Source organism: Engystomops pustulosus, chromosome 10, assembly GCF_040894005.1.
Source record: "Engystomops pustulosus chromosome 10, aEngPut4.maternal, whole genome shotgun sequence".
NCBI lineage: Eukaryota > Metazoa > Chordata > Amphibia > Anura > Leptodactylidae > Engystomops > Engystomops pustulosus.
This window is the reverse complement of record NC_092420.1, coordinates 38,573,238-38,595,602: the sequence shown is the minus strand read 5'-3', so window position 1 is coordinate 38,595,602 and position 22,365 is coordinate 38,573,238. Positions and strand designations below refer to the sequence as shown.

At 41.0% G+C, this 22,365-nt stretch overlaps 1 protein-coding gene across 3 annotated transcripts in view; it reads right to left on the bottom strand.

The window, feature by feature from the left end:
• Nucleotides 1-22,365, bottom strand: part of KIFAP3 (kinesin associated protein 3) — a 94,406-nt gene that overhangs the window by 12,745 nt on the left and 59,296 nt on the right. For all 3 annotated transcript variants that reach the window (XM_072128711.1, XM_072128712.1, XM_072128713.1), the window contains one exon: nucleotides 21,722-21,821. In XM_072128711.1, the coding sequence (XP_071984812.1) occupies nucleotides 21,722-21,821 (100 nt within the window). The remainder of the gene's footprint in view (nucleotides 1-21,721; nucleotides 21,822-22,365) is intronic.

The following is a 22,365-nucleotide window of genomic DNA, read 5'->3' as shown; positions in this document are numbered from 1 at the left end:
AGGTGAACTCCGGCGGACCTGAGCGGGGAAGCGACACATGCAGGATATCGGGCACACGTTCTTTGTGAATTGCGGCAGAGTGCAAAATCGTCGGTCAATGCACTTTCTGCATTCTGCATCCTCCGGACGGGTAAATAATTGTGCCCTAATGGATGGAATCTATTAAAGGGGTTCTATGAAGGTTGAAAAACATGGCAATGCCCCGTCTGACCATGGTGGAGATTTCAGCTATAGTCTCTGCCAGTTTGCGGAAAAGCATCAAAACAGGGAGATAGGAGGCTTGTTAGATGCCCGAGACTGAAGTTCCAGTAAGAATCAGATGTTTAGCATTCTGGCTATGGATATCATACAGCTAGCTGGGCAGTATTTCATAAGCATATGGTGGCAGAATTCCAGGTACTATGGGTGCCATTATGATTAAGCTTTGTGCATATTATGGCTTGGTTTATTATAGAGCCCTAAACGGCTATACAGGTATAACTCCATCTGTGTTTCATTTCATATAGAGTTTTTTAATAGAATTTCAATTCTGGTATGCTCCATTGGAAGTATTATGTAAACTGCTACTAGGGGTGAGGCTCTCTTCATATATACACTGGAGAACAAAAAACAAAACAAAACAAAAATCGAGAACAATGTGTGGTCACTTGATTTTTTTTTCAGAAATAATGTAATCTTCATTGATCAACATTTGATGGATACACCCTGGTGTATTCATCAAATGTTGATTTGATTAGAACAGTGTTTTATAAAATTACCAAAGTATATAAACGTAATACGATTATTTTGCAAAACATTTGATGATCATAATTAGGGACCAGCAATGACTGCAGCATAGTTAAAGATTGTAACTAAATTTTCTAAAGTGTAAAGGCCTTTGCTTTGATTGACTTCAACACATCTGCGGTCACAGGACATCACTAATCTCTCACACTGTTCTGGTGTGATTTTGGTCCACTCTTCTTCTAGTCTCTTCCACAGTTCCGTGACTGTTGTGGGTTTCTTGGCCATAACTGTGTCACCAAGGATTTTCCAGAGGTTTTCTATTAGGTTTAGATCGTTACTCTGGGCTGCTCATTTCATTGTTTCTGTTTCAAGGAACTTCGCTACCCATTTGGCTGAGTGACGGGCATTGTCCTGCATGAAAATTGCTGGATGATTGGATGAAGAATGCAACGAAGGAACCACGTGCTGTCGAAGAAGCTTCAATTTGAGATCCAATTTGTGCAGCAGAAACATTCTCCAAACCATTACACTTCCGCTACCACCTTTCACTGACTTTACACACTTTGGGTTCAATCTTTCCCAAGTTTGTTTGCAAACATAAAGGGGGGACATTTTCTTACCTGTCCGGAGGAGTTCACAGAAAATAAATTGTCTGTGTATAATGCACTAAGATTGTGCGCCCGATATCCTGCATGTGTCGCTTCCCCGCTCAGGTCAGCAGGAGTTCACCTTCTTTTTCCTGGTGCATGTAAATGCTTGATCCTGCGCCACAATTTGAAAGTTAAATCCTGCGCTCAGTCTGAATCAGTCGGATCCTCAAACAGCCCACCACCCGATTTCCGTCACATGAAAGCCAGCGCAATCCGATCGTGTGCGTCACAATCCCCAGTTAAATACCTGTTGTTGGAAAAACCAGCGAAAGTGCGTTCGCAGACCCTTAGTAAATAAGCCCCAATGTTTCCCATAAGATCCAAATAAAATAAAATTGCTTTCATCACTAAAATAAACTGTGAAACACTCCTTAGTGAAAGGTGAGCCTTTTGAATCTATTTCCTAATGAAAGCTTTGGTCTGCAGGTTGCGCTTTCAGTCAAAATGCTCTAATAAGCCGCAACAGATCCTTGCCCTGTTCAGAGCTGAACTGGCAAGCTAATCCAGCTGCAGTTTTGAAACAATTACACATTAACCCCTTAAGGACGCAGGGTATTTTCGCTAAATTCTCGCTCTCCATCTTCAAAAATCCATAACTTTTTCATTTTTCCGTGTATAGAGCTGTGTGAGGGCTTATTTTGTGCGTAACAAATTTTACTTTCCCATGATGTTATTTATTATTCCATGCCATGTAGTGGGAAGCCGCAAAAAAATTCCAAAAGTGGAAAAATTGAAAAAAAACTGCATGTGCGTCATGTTCTTGTGGGCTCAGTTTTTACGACTTTCACTCTGCACTCCAAATAACACCTCAGTTTTATTCTTTGGTTCGGTGCGATCGCGGCGATACCAGGTTTATATAGGTTTTATTGCGTTTTAATACATTTTTAAAAATTAAACGAATGTGTACAAAAAAGAAAAAAAAATTTTTGCCATCTTCTGACGCAAATAACTTTTTCATACTTTGGCGCATGGAGCTGTGTGAGGTGTCATTTTTTGCGAAATGAGCCGACGATCTCATTGCTACCGTTTTGAGGACTGTGCGAAATTTTGATCATTTTTTATTACATTTTTTATGTCATCTAAAAAGGTGTAAAAGTCGCGTTTTGGACATTTGGGCGCCATTTGCCGTTCCGGAGCTCATCGTCGTCAATAACCATTTTTATATTTTGATAGATCGGGCATTTTGGGACGCGGCGATACCTAATGTGTCTGTGATTTTTACTATTTATTATATTTTATATCAGTTCTAGGGAAAGGGGGGTGATTTGAACTTTTAATATTTTATTATTTTTTTTACATTTTTTAAACTTTTTTTTTTCTTTTTTTCCCCACTATTTCTTAGACCCTCTAGGGTACATTAACCCTAGATGGTCTGATCGCTCCTGCCATATACTGCAATACTACTGTATCGCAGTATATGGCATTTCTGCCCACTATACATTACAATGAGCCACAGGCTCATTGTAATGCATGTGCAGAAGCCATGTATCCTCGGGTCAAACGAAGATCCGAGGCTACCATGGCAACCGATTGCCGCCCCCGATGACGTTCGGGGGCGCGGCGATCGGAGGTAAGATGGCGGCGCCCATGCGCCGCCAAATTTAAAGTGCCGCCGGCGACTTTGCCGGCGGCAAAGAAAAGGTTAACACCCGCGATCGGTGCAAGCAGGCCCGTGAGCCTTCTTCATACAACCTTCACAGCTCCATGGCGGATATATCCGTCACGGAGCGTGAAGGGGTTAAAGATCCTCCTTATTATCCTGTCTTTTGAGGGTGACCAGCCTTCTTGTGGGACTTGAATGAGTTTGTGATGTTGTAAAGATGCAATATTCTAGAAATCACAGACTTAGAAAGACCAACTTCTATTGCTATGTATAGCTGATGGACAATATACATGTGGACAATATACTGCCAGAGCGTTTCAGTCAGTTTGGAACAGCACACCATTTTTTGCAGAATCAGTGAAAACTGGAAAGTTAGGCTGCCAGTTAAATAGGGTTTAACAGGTAATTAAGGAACTTAGCACCAGGTGCCATATTAACGCAATAACTTGCAAGTATCTGAAACTGTTCTCTAATTGGGATCAGTTTTCTTTATCATTTATCCAATTTACACTTTTATTCAAATTACTTTTATTTATGTGCTTTAGAATATATACAATTTATAAAATAAGCTTAAACTACTGCTATCTTACTCATGTTAGGATAGATTTACATAAAACTATTCAATGAGCTTGAGAGTTAAGAAATTGTGTGGCATTTCTAATTTTGATCTCCTTCAGAGCCAAAATGAGTATATGAACCTGTATACCTGTGCCTTGAACACTCTTCAACATTTTTTTTGTCTCCTTTAGTATTTTATTTCTTTTAAAATGATATAAACTATGATATAAATTGCATAGTGCATGTATGCAGTTGTGATGTTGAAACAGAGAACTGCCTAAGATCGGCACCAAGTGTCTGAATCTCTTCCACACAAATCTTTAGATATGTTTTTCTCTTAGGCAGCCGTATCTGTTGATCCAATTACAAGTACATATGAATACATTAGGCTTAAGCAGTTTAAGTAATCCCTTAATGCATTGTACAGGAAAGGCTGAACATTTTAAAAACACAAGACGAAAAACCCCACATGAATTAGCTTTCTTTTTAAAATTCCCAGTTCTGGCATAAAACAAAAGTTATGGGCCCTTTATTTTCTGAGGGTCTTAAATCTTTCCTCAAATGCTAGCCTTTAACCACTTATCTTTAATAAAGCGAGTCCCGTAAAAAGGTGGAAGGGAGGTGGCAGAGGAATAAAATAAATTACAAAGACAACATCATCAAAACTGGACATTGTGCCTTTGAGCTTTATATTTTTAGCTTTTAAGGACTTGACTGGCTTAACATTTCACAGCATGCGAGTGGTGAAAAAGAAGGAAATTTACTCTCATTAACTGCAGTGAAAAAGAGCTATGTAATTCGAGAAGTGACAGAACTGGGAGATCAAAGCTTGTTCAATCTGGAAAGCCAAATAAACCCCTCTGGCTACTTCCTGGAAGGAAAATTACTCTGACAAAATAAAACAGAAAGGTAAAGAAAAAGTGTCCAGCCTGTTTAAGGGCTGTCATAGGAACTCATATTATTAGTGCCATTTTATGTATATTCTCAATTTTTAAGTTAATTCAAACTTGTATTTATATAGTTGTAAAAAGAAATAAAAATGTGTAACAAAATTTTCTCTGTGACTAGTGCTTCAAACTTGGGTGTATGGCTTGGGTATTGTCCAGGTGGGGCGTAAACAAAAAGTACAATCATAATTTAAATAGTCAATTATTTGGCTCAGCGGTTTCTGATAAATAGATTATATTATACTCCTATCCTCTTACACAAAATGGGTTACTCTCCTGATTCACATTGTGCCCTGATCTGCAATGTTTTTGGAATCAAGTGTTTGACCTGCTGAAAAAACTTTTACCACCATTATCCAGCCATGCCCTCTTAGGCTATGTTTCGGATTTACCATTAACGGCTGTTCAAAAGCTCACTGTTATCCAAAGTCTTACATCAAGCTTGCAAGTTGGTTGTGTCTCATTGATTAGCAATTGTCAATATAGTAGGAGGCGTGTCTAAAGAATATTATTCATATCATAAAAATGGAAGAAAAAATGTATTCAAAATGCAATACAATAAAAAAATAGCAGTCCAATGGTGCTCTTGTTTGCTGACTTCAGGTTTACTGACATCTTTTTTGCTTAGGGATATGACTCTATTGGCGCAAAGCTGAAACTAGTAGCTTACCGCACCTTACTTTGTGTAATAAAGTGCCTTATGCCTTATCACAGAGTGGCTTTTGGACAACTTTGACGTGCGAAGGGCTTGGGTTGGCGGGAGGGAAGTTGTGCTTGACCATATTCATTTAAAATGTTACAAATCTATGTAATAAAGATTAATTTATTTAAAAAACCAATTGTGATTATTTTAGGCAAAACAGCAGAAGAAAAAGATTTGAGGGTTCTAGTGATGAGTTACTTAATTTTAGTGACCAGAGCCAGGCAGTTGCTGCTAAAGCAAATACAATTATGGGATGTATCAAGAGATGCATAGATGCTCATGATAAGGACATAGTTAAGCACCCATACAAGTCATTGGTCAGACCACACATGGAATATTAAGCGCAAATTTGGGCTCCAGTGTATAAAAAGGACATAGTATAAAAGGACAGACTAGAATTCAATGACAGATTTCAAAACTTGGAGTTATACAGAAATAAATGACTCCATTATGATCTACAGTTATCTGAATTGGTAGTACAGAGTTCTTTCTAATTTGTAAGTGGGAAGAATGGGGTTTGTTGTGGGGATTGGTGTGTCTTGTTTGGCACCTGGTGCCTTGTGCACTGGCTAGCTGTCATACGAGGACAATAAAGGTTATTATTTGTACATTTGACCATTATACACATTTTTTCTTTAGTCCTGTTATTGACTTGTTGTAACTCTTTTTGATTAGATGACCTATTTGTTTATTTTGGCAAATCTTTCTAATGATGTTATTATACCATTCTCTACTCTTAGAGGAGATGCAGTCCACCAGAGCTGCAGGATGCTTTACTGTAAGAGCAATGAGACTATGGAAGTCTCTGCCACAGGATATTTTGATGGCTGACAAGTTCAAGAGGGGCCTGGTTTCCTTTTTTGAAAGAGGAAATATCATAGGGTAACAAAACACTGTCATTTTGATGTTGATTCAGGTAGTTATTTTGACTGCCCTATTGGGGTCAGCAAAGATTCTTTCTCTAAATTTGGACCAATTGACATTTTGCAAGGCTTTTTCTGAATCAATACTGTAGGATTTATAGGCTGAATTTTATGAACCTTGATGTTTTTTTCAACGATACCAACATATCAATACTATCATACTATAATGGAGTTTTACTCATGAAGAGTACATCTGTTTTTGACTCATTGGCCAAGATTTATTTTTTTGCGCCAGTATTCTGGCATAGTTTGCAGATAAAAACATGTGCAAACTGCTTGAACATGTATTTATGTAGCATTGCAGTCAGTATTCTGAAGTTCGCCACAACACAATACTGTGAAATTAAAGGGGCATTCCAGTGTATATTCGCACTGGCTGCCACCTCTACGGTGGCAAGTCCGACATAATTGTGGCGCACGCCCGTTAAACTGGGTGCACCAGAAAAAACAGGTGCATTCAATTTAAGCGTTATTGGTGAATGTGATGTGTGCCAAATTAAGGAAGACTGCATGTCAGTCTTCATTAATCTGGCACAATCTGCATATCATTGAGGCAAATTGCACTGAACAGTAAATCTTGTCCAATATGTTATTTAGATTCATTTATTTATTTGGATAGTAAGCATACTATATTTTCTTTGCAAGAAATGTAGGAATCCAGGTAATTCCAAATGTTACAATTTCACTTGTTTTTCATTCATCTGTTTTATTGAAACAGTATGTCCATTATTTTACAGATTACTCAAACAGTTTCCAATTTTGTTAAAAACTTATGCAACAATCTTGCTGGTTTGGAGACTTAAATTTTCCAGCATTACAGACCGGGTAAAAGCAGTTTGTTAAAACAGTTTCCATTTTAGGAAGGTAAGTTTTTAAAACAGTGCAGTGATTCGATATTCGAAAATGTAACTGTCTGACAGCATTATGGATGCTTTTTACTGCTCCACAGGCAATTAGCAGACCTGGCATCTAAATCAGGATCAATGCAAGGTATCTAGAAAATGGATAATCTTTTAATGCAAATAACATCTACAGATCAGAGCTATGATTCTGCTATTTACACATAATATTGGAAGCAGTCTAAAAAACACACAGAAATACTGAATAGAAATATACACTAATCACCATTTACACTGTTTAATAGTGGCACCGATGAGATCTATATCTTGGGTAAAATAATTGCAATTTACATATGACAAAATGTTTGCCTTTCAAGCAATATTACGCTACGGCTATAAAACACACGTACATGCAAGATTTCACAGACTGAGCAATGTGCCAGGAACAGGAGTCAAAGCATCAGTTATATATGAGTCAAGGAATTTCTGCTGACACCCAGAACAACACCTTACTGAGAACATGTTTACAGTTTGGTGCTGTTGTCCATAGGTTTTGCTGTGGCTTCTTTTACAAAATATAACCATCATGCTTGGAGTCTTGTTTCCTGGCAGTGTTCATGTGCAAAATCTGCCCAATGCATAGTCCAGGTTTCAAAGACTGAGTATAATTGTGTGTTTTCAAGATTAGAAAGTAGTCTGAAATGCAATCTAGAAAAGTTTTGGTCCCAAGGCTGCTTTCATTATCACCTAGACTATGAATGACTATCACTTGAAACTTCTCTCTAAATTCTAGATTACTGGTCCCGTGCCAAGTTACAGTTCAAATTACAGTCATAGATTTCAAAAGTCCTGCATCAAACAATGTCATAATGTTAATTACCAGCTATAAGTATGTTTAACTGTGGACAATTGCTGCTGAATGTAAAGAGGTAACCACAAAACTTTGAAGAAGTTCAATGATATGCAAGGAACACTGAAAATTGAGCTTTCTAGTAAAAAAGCACACAATTTTCCACAAGTCATTTAATATTGTACACGGTTTACAATTTGGGACAAGTGCAGACTTTAACCCCTTCATGCTTCGTGCCCTATGTGTACACCGCAGGGGTGTGGGTGGTGTATGAAGAGGGCTCACTGGCTAAGCCCTCTTCATACACAGGTGGGGTTTGTTGCATATTGCAGCAAACCCTCACTGTTAATAACCGCAGTCGGTGCACCGATCGCAGCTATGAACTCTTCCGGTGCTGTAGGTGCCGTGGGTGCTTGGATCCAATTGTTGCTCCCCCAAGGCTTATTGCTGGCGGTGAAGCACATAACGGAAAATAGCACCCAAATGTCAGAAATGCAACTTTTACACCATTTTACATCACATAAAAAATGGAAACAAAAGTGATCAAAATCTTGAACACGCCTCAAAATGGTAGCAATGAAAATGTTGGCTCATTTCACAAAAAATTACACCTAACACTGCTTTGTACACTGCAGTATGAAAAAGTTAGCATCAGAAGATGGCAAAATTTTCTTTTCTTTTTCGTACACATACGTTTTATTTTTGAAAATCTATTAAAACCTTTATAAATTTGGTATCACCGTGATCGTACCAAACCAAAGAATAAAGTAGAGGTGTTATTCGGAGAGCACAGTGAAAGACGTAAAAACTGAGCCCACATGAACTTGACGCAAACACGTTTTCTTTCCCATTTTTCCCACATTTTTTTCCAGCTTCCCAGTACACGGCATGGAATAATAAATAACGTCACGGAGAAATAAAATTTGTTATGCACAAAATAAGCCCTCACACAGCTCTGTACACGGAAAAATGAAAAAGTTATGTATTTTTAAGGTGGAGTCAAGAAATGAGCGAAAAAACCCTGCGTCCTTAAAGGGAACCTGTCACCACGTTTTTCATAAATACAGCTAGTGACAGGTTCCTATAGAGCCCTTGTAACTATCTGACACCTTGCTTTTAGCTAAAAATTGTTTCCTTCAGAAGCCCATAAAATCAGTTATAATCTTGCCTGGTATCCATGCATCTTTGGAGTGAGTCAAGGGGGCGCGGCCTAATGTCATGTGACCAGGGTGACATTTTCACAGTTCCTTAAGCTACTTAACATTAGCAAACTGTACCCAATGTACATATCTGACCACATAAAACAATCATAGGACTCCTACTCTTCTCCATGCAGGCTACTGTAATTTCTTGTGATACAATATGCTGTGATTTCATGAGATATATGCTTGGTGTACAGTTTTCTAATGCTACAAAAGCTATAGACCTGCGATGATGTCACCCTGGTCACATGACATTGCTGCATCATACAGGAATGGAAAGGAGCTGTGGGAATCAGCCCCGGTAGGCCACGTCCACCTCGACTATAGCCATGCTTAGATACCAGGTAAAACTACAAGAAACTAAAAGAAAGGTGTCAGTTAGTTACTAGGGCTCTATGGGAACCTGTTACTACCGGTATTTCTGAAAAATGTGGTGATGGGTTCCCTTTAAGGGGTTTATTTATTTTAATTTTAATACACTGCATAGTGAACTTAACATACCATGTGGTCAAAAAGTATATAGACACGTTTAAATTTTTTACTTTTTGTTTCATTGCAGTCAATTGTTTTTTTGCTCATTAATGTACACTCTGTACACCCCATCTTCACAGAAATAAACAGAAATGTAGATATTTTTGGTTATTTATCAAACAAAAAAAACTGAGATATCACTTGGTCATAAGTATTCAGACCCTTTGCTCAGTATTGACTAGAAGCACCCTTTTGAACTAGAACAGACATGAGTCTTCTTGGGGAATGATGCAACAAGTTTTTCACACCTCAATTTGGGGATCTGTGCCATTTTTCTTTTGAAGATCCTGTCCACTTCCTTTGGGTTAATTAGATAGTTGATAGATAAAAATATTAATAATCCCAAAAAGGGATATTGTCTTTTTGCCACAGCAGTACATTTAACACAACAGAAGAAAACATATATACACACACATAAAAGATGATTACAGGATGGTGAACATTGGTGGACAGGCATTTTCAAATCTCTCCAGAGATGACCAATTGGGTTTAGGTCAGGGCTCTGGTTGGGCCAGTTAAGAATGGTCACAGAGTTATTCTGAAGCCACTGCTTTGTCATTTTATTTTATCTGTGCATTGTCTTTTGGTAAGGCCCTGTTTGTAAGGTCCAGTCTGAGTTCCAGAGCAATCCAGAAAAGGTTTTCATCCAGGATATCTCTGTACTTGGCTGCATTCATCTTTCCTTCAATTCCAACCAGTCATCATGTCCCTGCAGCTCACGAACAACAACTACCATATATACTCGTGTATAAGCTGAGTTTTTCAGCACAAAAAATGTGCTGAAAAACGTCCCCTCGGCTTATACACGAGTCAATGTAAACGTGTAAACTGTAAAAAAAATACTTAAATAATAATAAACTTATATACTCATCCTCCGGTGGCCCCGACGTACAGTGCTGCTCCCCCGATGTCCGCGCCGCTTGTCTTCAGGCTTCCGCGCCCGTCTTCTCTCTTCTGCTGGGCGCCGCCAAGGGGAAAGACATGGCGGCGCCCGGCAGAAGAAAGAAGACGGGCGCAGAAGCCTGAAGACAAGCGGCGCGAGGGGAAGCTGCGCTGCACGTCGGGCCACCGTAGGGTGAGTATATAAGTTGTTTTTTTTTCTTTTAATGCTGGGGGAAAGCTGTATACTACTGGGGGCAGTGCTGTATACTACTGGGGACAGTGCTGTATACTACTGGGGGCAAACTGTATGCTACTGGGGGCAAACTGTATGCTACTGGGGGCAGGCTGTATACTACTGGGGGCAGACTGTATACTACTGGGGGCAGGCTGTATACTACTGGGGGCAGGCTGTATACTACTGGGGGCAGTGCTGTATACTACTGGGGGCAGTGCTGTATACTACTGGGGGCAGTGCTGTATACTACTGGGGGCAGTGCTGTATACCACTGGGGGCAGTGCTGTATACCACTGGGGGCAGGCTGTATACCACTGGGGGCAAGCTGTATACTACTGGGGGCAAGCTGTATATTACTGGGGGCAAGCTATATACTATAGGGGGCTGGTTGGCTATATAGTGGGGGGGGGGGGATCTGTGACCAATGCATTTCCAACCCTCGGCTTATACTCGAGTCAATAGTTTTTCCCAGTTTTTGGTGGTAAAATTAGGGGTCTCAGCTTATACTCGGGTCGGCTAATACTCGAGTATATACGGTATGTCCCAATGTTGGGATTATATTTCACCAGTGATCAGCAGTTTTTCACACAAACCGCCTAGAATTAACCCCAAAAAGTTCAATCTTCATCTCATCAGACCAGAGAATGTGTGCCCGGCCATCCTCCTTCAGTGGATTACAGAGACTGTATGGGCCTCAACGCTTGGTTATTTCTGGCCACCTGACTCATTCAAACAATTATAACTGAACGTCCAGTTATCAATAGTTCTAAAAAAACACCTTCGTGCCACACACACATTATTGTACACCAAGTGTGAGGAGAGAGAAAAAAATTAAAAGGTGGGAATAACCGGGGTGCTGCTGTGGTTCAAGGAAACACAATTGCCGGTGAGTAATTACCGCTTTCCCCCTCTCCCCCTCCCCTTCTCATCACGACATCACCGAAGATAACACTCTTCGACCCAAAAGAAAACTCGTGTTCACCTGCCACATCCAATCTATAGGGCTTGTAGAAGGTGTGTGTAGAAGACTAGGTGGCAGCCTGGCAGATCTGGCTTACTGACACCTCTCTATACTCTGCCCAAGAGGAGGAAACAGTTCTTGTAGAATGGGCTTTTAGCCCTTCCGGCACTGGTTGCTTCGCAGCAACATAAGCTGAACTAATAACTAGCTTAATCCACCTAGATGTAGCCATGGCTGAGGCCCTCGAAAAAGAATAAACAGTCTGTCTGAGATACTCCATTCTTCAGACCTGGATAAGTAGATCTCAACAGATCTTTCTACATCCAGCTTACTATATTCTTTTTCCTTATCTGTAGATGAGTTATTACAGAAGAAAGGAACCCTAATCTCGTGAGACCGGTGAAACTTTGATGCTACCTTAGGTAGAAATGCCAGGTCTCTTGTAAGTACAACTCTATCCTCGAAAATCTTGGTAAAAGGTGCTCTACAGGACAGGGCCGAGATCTCCCCAACCCTACGGGCCGAAGTAATTGCCACAAGGAAGACTACCTTTAGTGTTAACCATTTTAAAGGGCATATCTCAAGAGGCTGAAATTTATTTTTTAGTAAATAATTTAGGACCAATGTGAGGTCCCAAGGAGGAACTGTACATCTAAGATGCTCATGCTCATACATCATACAAGATGCTGCCTTAATAAACCAGACTATCCAAGGATTTGAAGCTAAGGGAGATTCAAACAGAGAGCTAAGGACTCGTATCTGAACCTTAAGAGTGGCTGGTTTTAAACACATATCTAGACCAGCCTACAGAAAATCAAGAATTTTAGCTATATTTGGATGACTTAAGTCTATCTGCTCTGGACTGCAGAAATCAGGAAAAACTCTCCAGACTCTGAAATAAATTTTATAGGTAACTACCTTTCTACTACTCTGAAGAGTTGTAATTACCTTGTCTGACAGGCATTTCTAAATCAGGATGCGCCTTTCAAATTCCAGGCAGTCAGATATAGACTCGCAATCTGTGGGTGGAACACTGGCCCCTGGGAGAGAAGATCTTGCCTCTCTGGGAGGATCCAAGGATCCAACACTGAGAGTTCTGTTAATATCAAAAACCACGCCCTCATGGGCCAAAAGGGTGCTATTAGAATGATCCTGGCCTGATCCTTTGTCTTCTTCAGAACTCTTGGAAGGACTGACAGAGGAGGAAATGCATAGGAGAGGCTGAAGTTCCGTTTTATTGAAAAGGCATCCAGGCTCATTGGACGATCCTTTGGGTCTGGAGAGTAGAAATGTTCGACCTGTTTGTTTCTCCTGGTGGCGAACAGGTCTATCCTTGGCCACCCCCACAGTCTTGCTATCTTGCAAAAGTGTATATGAAGGGGGGTTGGCCCCTAGAAGAAACCAAGGTGACCTGGCGAAACACGTGTTGGGACACTCTTCACTAATCAATGCTCACAGAATAGGGACAATTAACTAAGGGACAGTGCTAGCATACATACCAATAGAGAGCCAGTGCAGCGCTGGGTTCCTGCGCCTGATACAATTCATACCGTGTGTGTGCACGGAGACTAGCTACAGCAAGCTGCTGGCGCACTGTGTCTAGACACATGCGGCGCAGCACATCGATACCAGCAAGGAATCTGACACAGCGCGGCACTGTGTCTGTATTCACACATAGAAGCATTGTGCTCTCAGGCGGCCTGCAGATTATTAGCACCTGCCGCTGGATGATGCAAACAATATACCACTGTCTCCTCTTGTCCTCTTATAAAAATTATTAGGAGGAAGTGACATTGGACTACAGGAGGACTGTTCAAACTAAGGGGACCTCCTCCTGTATTACTGTCCCAGGCTTACAGTATATAGCCACAGTGACATTGATTAATTGTGGTTTGTATTGCCACACAGAACCTCATGGTGTATGTAGACGCACACAAGTCTTGGTTATTTTAATATAAGAACAAATAAAAGTTACATTTGAAAGTGATACACTTTTTCCTCTTCCCCAAACCCCCCTTCATATACACTTTAATCCTTTGGTGGTGCACATAGTGGGTGTTTGCTCTGTATAGTGTGAACACGCTTCTACCCATTCTCTGTCTTGCAAAAGACATCCCTGTGGAGAGACCGCTCCCCCTGCCGTAGGAGTTGACGGCTTAGGAAGTCTGCTTACAGATTTTCTTTCCCTCTTATGTGAACTGCTGAAACCGATCTCAAGCTCGTTTCCGCCAATCCAAAAATTTGATCCGTCAAATTCATCAGAGGTTGGCTCCTGGTAACTCCCTGGTGAATTATGATGGATACTGCCGTCCCATTGTCCGGAATAATCTTCAGATCTGTCCCCTAAATTACAGGCAAGGATTGTTTGAACGCCTCCAGGATGGCTCTCAATTCCCTGTAATTCGAGGACAACCTCTGGGTCTCCTTGCTCCATGCCCCCTGGAATGGGAGATCCTTCACCAGGGCTCCCCAACCCCAGGCACTTGCGTCTGTTACCATGGACAGTGGTCTTTCCTCTCTCCAGGGTCTGCCCACCTGGAGGTTCTCCTACTTCAACCAGCATCCTGGGGATCTTAGTATATTTGAGGAAGTGGAATCTTCCAATCCAAACTGGCTTGGTCTCTGTCCAAGGCTTTAGCATGTACAACTAGAGCTCGTATGTCTACCATGCTAGAGCTCGTATGTCTACCATGAAAAAAGGCCTAGAACTTTCATTATCTCCCTTATTGTAGGAGATTCTTTCTTGAATAAATCCTCCACTGAGACTGTTATCTTCAGAACTTTCTCTGGATGAAGGAAGGACTTCTGGCAATCTGAATCTAACTGGATTCCCAGAAATATTTTTGATTTTGAAGTTGAAAGGGAGGATTTCTTTAGATTCTCCATCCGTCCTAGACGGTGCAAGATCTCCAGAACTACCTTCTCTTGGGTCACTAGTTCCTCCACCGACTTACCTACTAGAAAAAAGTCATTGAGATATGGCACAAAGATCCCTTGAGGTCTCCTTACGTAGGCTACCACTTCTGATATCAACTTCATGAATACCCTTGATGCTATAGCTACCCCAAAGGGTAGGGCTCTGAACTGGAGGTGTGTGAGAGTGCCATCCAGCACTACCACCACTCTCAGGTATTTTTGGCAGCTCGGATGAATGGGAACATGGTAGTACGCATCTGCCAGATCCATAGATGCCATGTAACAATCTTGAAAAAGTAAGTTTATCGTGGATCTTATGGACTCCATCTTGAAGCTGTCTATCTGCAGGTATTGATTCAGAGGTTTATAATGGTATGAAGGGAACCATCCGGTTTCTTTATGAAGAACAGGGCCGAGTAGAACCCTGCACCCTGCTCCTAAAGTGGAACCCTGCTGAGTACGTTCTTTCCCAATAGGGACCTCACCTCCGCCTCTAGAGCCTGTTGAGCTTCCAGAGCTGACACCGATGTTATCTTGAAGAGCAGTGGAGGGAGAGAAACAAAGGGTAACTTTAGACCGTCCTGGATAATTCCCAGGATCCAGCCACTCCCTGTGATCTTCCTCTATTCTTCCTTGAACAAGGAAAGTCTTCCCCCCACTGGTTCTCTGGTGTCATTGCTGACTGGGGTGCTTGTTGGAGTCTGAAAGGTGTGAGAACATGAAGCCCTTTGTTCTTCTAGATGATCTACATCCTTCTTTTCTGTCCCTAGATCTCTGTCCCTAGATCCCTAAACTTTCTTGAGGGAAGAAAGAAATTTTCCTTGTGGTTTTGTGCATGGGAAAACGTTTCCTTCCTGTAGTTACCTCCGTAATTGGATGCGATCTTGAAGCACCTGACTTAATCTTTTCTTCCAGCTGAGTAAGCCACATGAAAAGTGATCTGGAGACACAAGTAACGGCGATGTTAGGCTTAAAGGTTCCTGCGGAAGCCTCCCAGGAACGTCTTAGAAAGTTATCCGCTTTCTAGACCATGGGTCTTTCAGAACACCAGAAACTTCTACTGGAAGTTTGGATAGGCCTGGACTTTGGCAATGTCCACTTTTGGCGCTTTATCCCATGCTTCCGTATCATTTTCCACAAATGGATATTTTCTTTTGATAGCTCTGAGAAAAAATACTTTCCTCTCTGGTTTTTTCTATTCCGCTTTAATAAGGGAGGAGATGTTCTCGTGAATGGGAAATAATCTCTTCTGTTCTCCTAATTCCTGGAACATGACATCTGTCACAGACACACATCTGGGACTCCACCACACTTCAAACATATTCAGATAAAAATATGATCCCCAGGGGACTAAGAATTAGAAAATTCCCCTCGACGGAACAAAATGCTGAATTTGAAGCAAAGTGGAATGATATACTCTCCAATTGCTCCCTACAGCTAATGCAACTAATCATCACGGATGAACGGGAAAGGCTTGCATCTCTAGAAAATGAAATTGCAGCTATTCAGACGCAAATGCAGCCATTTGAATCCTGCAGCAACTTTCAAGATCTACAGAATACTACACAAGAACGTCTTAACTCTCTTGAAACAGAAATTATGCAAAACAAAAAAGAAAAATTTAAAAGAGATTTAGACGACTACACCACAAATCAAGTTTATACCAAAACATCCCAGTCTAAATATAGACCTATTTTGCGAAGGAGAAACAAACGCAACAAACCTAAAAGTAAAGTGACATTCTCGTCCTCGGAATACGAGTCAGATCCCAATACTGACATGTCTGATGTTGAAAATTCCTCTTTCCCAAAAGAACAGCGGTCAAAAAACTCCAGACCGGTGGCCAAAACGGCCACAAAAAATGTCGCAGAGGGGGCAGAAAACATAAAGGAGGACGCGGTAAAACGCACTTACACAACTCGACAAACCAAGAAATAAATCATAATATATGTGAGAATTCTTCCATATCCACTGCCACAACACGATGTACCACCACTTTCAGTGTTGTTAATCTCTCTGCCAATACTTTATCTTTTGATCAAATCAGTGTATTGAAAAAGGGCCTAAGCTTTGCTCCTACTAACAATATGGATCTGTATCAGACTATTAAGGACGTAAATAAGTTTATAAGACTCTTAACAGTAAAAAAGCACTTTTTGATCTCAACAAGACATCCAGTACTCTGTCCCCTAACATTTCTAACTTGACTAACAGTACGGGACAAGAACTGTTTGATCAGAAACTTCATTTTCAAGAACAAGTCCTACTACTCAACCTAATAACTGATGATACTCAAGAAGATCAACTTACCTCTATACTGGACACTTCCAAAATTATCAACACCAAAAATCCCACCTTTTATCCAGTTAACGCAAGATGCACTGAAATGGATATGTTCCAGGAAGCAGTCGAACATGAACTTAAAATTCTACGAGATTCCTCTATGGCAAACTCTCATAACTGTAACCTCACTTTCAGGGAACGCAGGGCCATAAAACAACTATGCAACAACCCTAATATTTATATTAGACCATCTGATAAAGGTGGCTCCATAGTTGTACTCGATAAGGAGTTATATAAAAGGGAAGTTGAGACCATGCTACACGATCCTCTTGTATACACCAAATTGTCTTCCGACCCCACTGAAATTATTTCGGGTAATTTAAAACTTTTACTACAAGAGGGCAATTATTTGGGCATCTTTGATAAACACATGACCGAGTACCTCCTTCCACTCAATCCTGTCACTCCATCTTTTTATGCCCTACCCAAAACACATAAAGAGCAGTTCCCCCCACCCTTTAGACCCATTGTTTCCAACACTGATTCTCTTACTGAACGGCTCAGCGCATGGCTTGATAAACTTCTCCAACCCTTGGTGTCCCGCCTCCCTGGTTTTCTCCAAGATTCCAAAACAGTCCTTAATGTCATGAATAATTTCTCCTGGCAATCATCTTACAGCTGGCTTACATGTGATGTCACTGCATTATACACTTCTATTCCACATAACACAGCACGTACAGCAGTTAAATACCATTTACAGAAATACAGCAATTACAATGAAACACTCCAAGACTATATCATCACAGTTCTCACTTTCTTATTATCCAACAATTTTTTCACATTTAACAGTGTTTTTTATCTCCAAAAACTTGGATGTCCCATGGGGGCCATTTTTCCCCCCTCATTAGCCAACTTATACATGGCATATTGGGAAGAATTGTATCTTTTTACTTTTGATAATCCATTTCTTACATCTATTGCCTGGTACAGCCGGTATATAGATGACTGTCTCCTGGTCTGGAACTCCGACCAGGAGACAGTCCAAAATTTTGTTACCTATCTTAACCATAATACTCTGAACCTACAATTTACTTTTTCCCATCATCCGGTAGACATACCCTTTTTAGACATCATGTTAACAGGCGACATTCAAACCCATTCTGTCATCACTAAACTGTATCGAAAATCCACCGCTGGGAATACCCTATTACATGCAAACAGCTGTCATCCACCGCACACTGTCAAGAATCTCCCTATAGGTGAGTTTCTTAGGGCCAAACGTGCCTGCACACTACCCAATGACTACATCACCGAAAGCCAAAATATCGAGAACAGACTCACACAAAGGGGCTATACTCGCAAATTGTGCAACAGAGCTAAAAACATAGTGGACAATAAAAACCGTGACACTTATTTGGAATCTAAATGTGCAAAAAATACACACAATCAGTCTCGCATCACGTTCACCACTCACTACAGTTTACAGTATTACCAAATAATTGACATCATCCATAAACATCTGCCCATTCTCAAACACGAGGCGACACTCAGACAAATATTGCAGACTGGCGTATCTTTTTCTTCCACCCGAGCCCGCACGCTAGGTAATATTTTGTCCCCTAACACTTTTTCTGATAAGACTCCACAGAGACAGTGGCTTCAGGTCAAAGGCAGCTATTGCTGCGGCGGCAGCCGTTGTAACTTATGCAAATACATGTGCAAAGCCACATCATTTACCTCAGCAAGTACAGGCTTAAGTTATAACATCTCCTCATACATCAACTGTGAGACCTCTCATGTTGTTTATCTTGTCCATTGCCCAATCTGCTCCCTTCAGTATGTGGGCTGTACTGCCCGCAAGCTGAAGGACCGCATCAGTGAACATATAACTGGTGCCAATCCACGCACTATAGCTAGTACACGCAGTCTCTCTGGCATATCGAAACATTATAAAGAATTACATTCAGGATCCATGAGCAGTATGCGTGTCACAGCCATAGAACAGGTCCGCAAGCCCCCTAGAGGAGGAGACTGGAAAAAACTGCTGTACTCTCGGGAAGCCTTCTGGATTTTAAATTTGGAGACTCGATCTCCGAAGGGATTAAACTCCAAACAAGATCTCATGTATATTTACTAATGTTTATGTACACTTAGAATATTATTATTGCATGTGTCTCTGTTTTGCCTTTTTTCCCTCCCCCCTTCCTTTCTTTTCATTGTTTCCCATGTTATTTGTATCCACGCCCGTGGAGGGTGTGTGCTTTTCCCATGACCTCACCGGAAACTCGTGCAGGTGTACCACTAGGTATTATTTAAGCCCTGTCATGAGTTATTTTAGCCAGGTATGAGTAAGGACCATACAGCTTAAGGTCCGAAACGCGTTACCGCAAGCTCCTTTTTCCCAGTGTGTTTTGTCATGTCGTCTGTGTGTTCCCATGCCTGCTTTCTTGCTTCATGCAAGTTTTTTTCTATTTTAATGAAGATGGAATAAATTTTTGAATACTTTTTATCTCACAAAGTCTTACTTGTACATACCTTCTTGCTGGAGTCCGCACCTGTGTTTCCTTTTGCCATTTGCCTTCTCGGTGGTCCCGATACCGGATGGGACCTTGGACTCCGTGCAACCTGCCGCTCCCAGGCCTCAAGAGAATCCATCTGGGTGAGCTGTTTTTCCTTCTCTTTTTTCTTTTTTGTAATCTGTCACAGACCGTTCCTCCTCCTCATCCTCTAGTTTCATCATTGCCCTGACCAACTTTATTAGTTGATCAGTATCCTCCGCTGAGAATAGAGGCCTGCCCGACTTATCTTCCTTTTCCGAGTCTGAGGACAGTTCCTCTGGGCTTGAGTCCAAGTCGTCCAGCACTCTAGAGGTGCCAGGGCAGCTATGGTCCCTGAGGGTTTTTTTATTCATGCTGTGACCCGCAGCTTGCTCCGCATCACCCTGCCGAGGCCTCTTCACCCACTGGTAAGCCTTCGGTGGGGCCCGTGCAGAGCCTCTACGGGGTACCTGGGACTCCCATTCCCCCTCTTACCGTGCTACGGTGCCTCACCGCGGTTCCCTGGATCCCCGTCAGGGACAGGAAACCAACCATTAAAGTCCTGAGTTTCCTGTCCCTGGAGGCGGATCCCTCTCTCTGGTTGGGTGCTGTCATGGCGAGAGGGGAAAAATAGGGTTCTTCTTTATCTCTTTCAGCAAGGTTTTTCTCCCATGATTGCGTAGTTTGGCTAAGCGGTCAAGTCGAGGAAGAGTTGTGGTCGTCCCAAACTTCTTCCATTTAAGGTTTATAGATGCTGTAGAAATTCTTTTGTAACCTTGGTTGGATATGTGCCTTGCTACAATTCTGTCCCTGAGCTCCTTGGGCAGTTCCTTAGACCTTATGATTTTCATGTGCTCTGACATGCACTGTGGGCAGAGAAGTCTTATATAGACAAGTGTGTGCTTTTCCTTAAACACAGATGGACTCCAACAAAGGAGAATAACCATCTCAAGGAAGGTAAGTGATCATTCAAAGGGTCTGAATACCATGTGACATTTCTTTTTGTGATGTTTTTCTTGTCTAATAAATTATCAAAAATATTTACAATATCTCAAATTTAAAGGGGTCTGAATATTTTTTTTTTACCCACTGTATACTATTCATTGCAGTTACACTGAACATAAAGTGTAACCGTCATTTCAAAAAACTTTTGATATGTTGTAAGGCAGGTAATTTTCAGCCCTTTTGCAATTGGATTAGTTACCCGAATCTTGCTCCTTTCTCTTGTATTCTGCAGACTTCCCCTAATTGTCAGTGATCTCTCAGAAAGCTGTTGCTAAACAAATCCTGTCTTCAGAAAGGAGGTGACTACAGAGGTAGAGACACGCCCCCATCTCTCTCCCTGCACACAGCTGTTCACCTCATGGCTCAGTGCTCCAGCAGTTATGTGCTGACAGGAACACTAACTAATGTAGTAACCAAACACCTTATCTCTCCTTCAGCTTTCCCTACACTTTTGTGTAAACAAATAATCCACACAGACAGAAACTGCAGTCCACCTCCCCCCATCAACTTAAACTCCACAGCAGGAAATGGCAGGAGACACTCTCCAAGTCTTCAAGCTGTTCCCTCATGTGCTGTGCTGAAGTTTTACTTAGATAGGTTGGTAGATAGATATAGATACATAGATAGATATAGATAGATATGAGATAGATAGATAGCAGCAGGTACCTGTAATGAGGTGACAGGAGGCAGATCCCGCCCCTCCATCTTGCTGATTGTAATGTTTTTGAGAGCTGGAAACCATGATTCCAATGGGCCAAAAGAGGTACTAAATTAAGACCGAGATGCAAAGTACTTTGAGGAATGATTCCCAGGGACACCAGGAGCAGGCTTGATAAAATTTAGGCTTGTGGATCTGTGAGCTTCAGAACTGGAGGTACAGGCAATTGAAGACATAGTTGGGAATGTGAGCTGCAGGTAAAGGTCCACTTCTCGATTCCCTTTATCTAATTTTTTCTAGCTCACAGAATTACAAGCCTGATGTGATTTGTAAGACGAAATTTTTATGGAACAAAAAACTTGTTTCTAATTTCTAGAGAGCCAAAGCCAGAAGTAAAGTTCCCCATTCAGCATATAAAAAAAGAAACTGATTGCAGGAAAAAAAGTGACAATTTCTACCTTATTGCATAAAACAGAATGCCCCTGAAGGGGCAGGATAGATTAGTGGTAAGCTGGTAAAATTTTGTCCCTTCAAGCTATCTCTACTGACTAAGAAACCATACCGAGAATTTTGCCCCTGAACCGAACATCTATTATATACATTTATATAGATTTAGCAAGTTATAATAGCAAAGCAGGCACATATCTATATATTATAGTTGTACAAAGTTTTATGTAACAAAAACTTGCAGAAGGAACACAAATGTGATTACCCTGTGTTGAATGCATGCTGTCCAATAAGATCTCCATTCTGAAGTTGATAGTCATTGAAGAAGTCTGGACTTACAGCACCTTCAGGTGGCATCAGTCCTTCTATGTCGAAAGACAAGGGAAATTATAGTCTATTATTAATGTTTATAGTTATAGAGTTTTTTAAGATTCTACCTACATAAAATGTAATTACCAAATACATTTTAGCACATAGAGTAATGACATAAAAGCTGTTAGTGTAGGGACAGTCATCTTAGATTAGATAGTAGTACATATTTGTAGATATTTTTAACCCCAGTGATATTGCAGGGTTTGATTCTGCTCCCACCTCTTCTGATCCATATCATCTATATGTGAGCAACCCCATATCTAGTGTATGTTGTTAAATAGGAAGCTCTGGTAAGATGGAATCACTAAAGAAACACTCTTTAATGAATGGACACACAAGAGTAGCTGGACTGTTGTGTGGACTGGTTACAGATCATATTTTTAAGTTATTACTAAATAACTTAGTTATGACTTCAATCTCATTCTCTCCAAAATGGTTTAAAGAGGAATTTTCTTTTCCGCATCTGTAATAATATCCACGACTGTAGCAGAGAAATCATCATAATTATCTCTGCTGTAAGACAGATGATACCAGGCT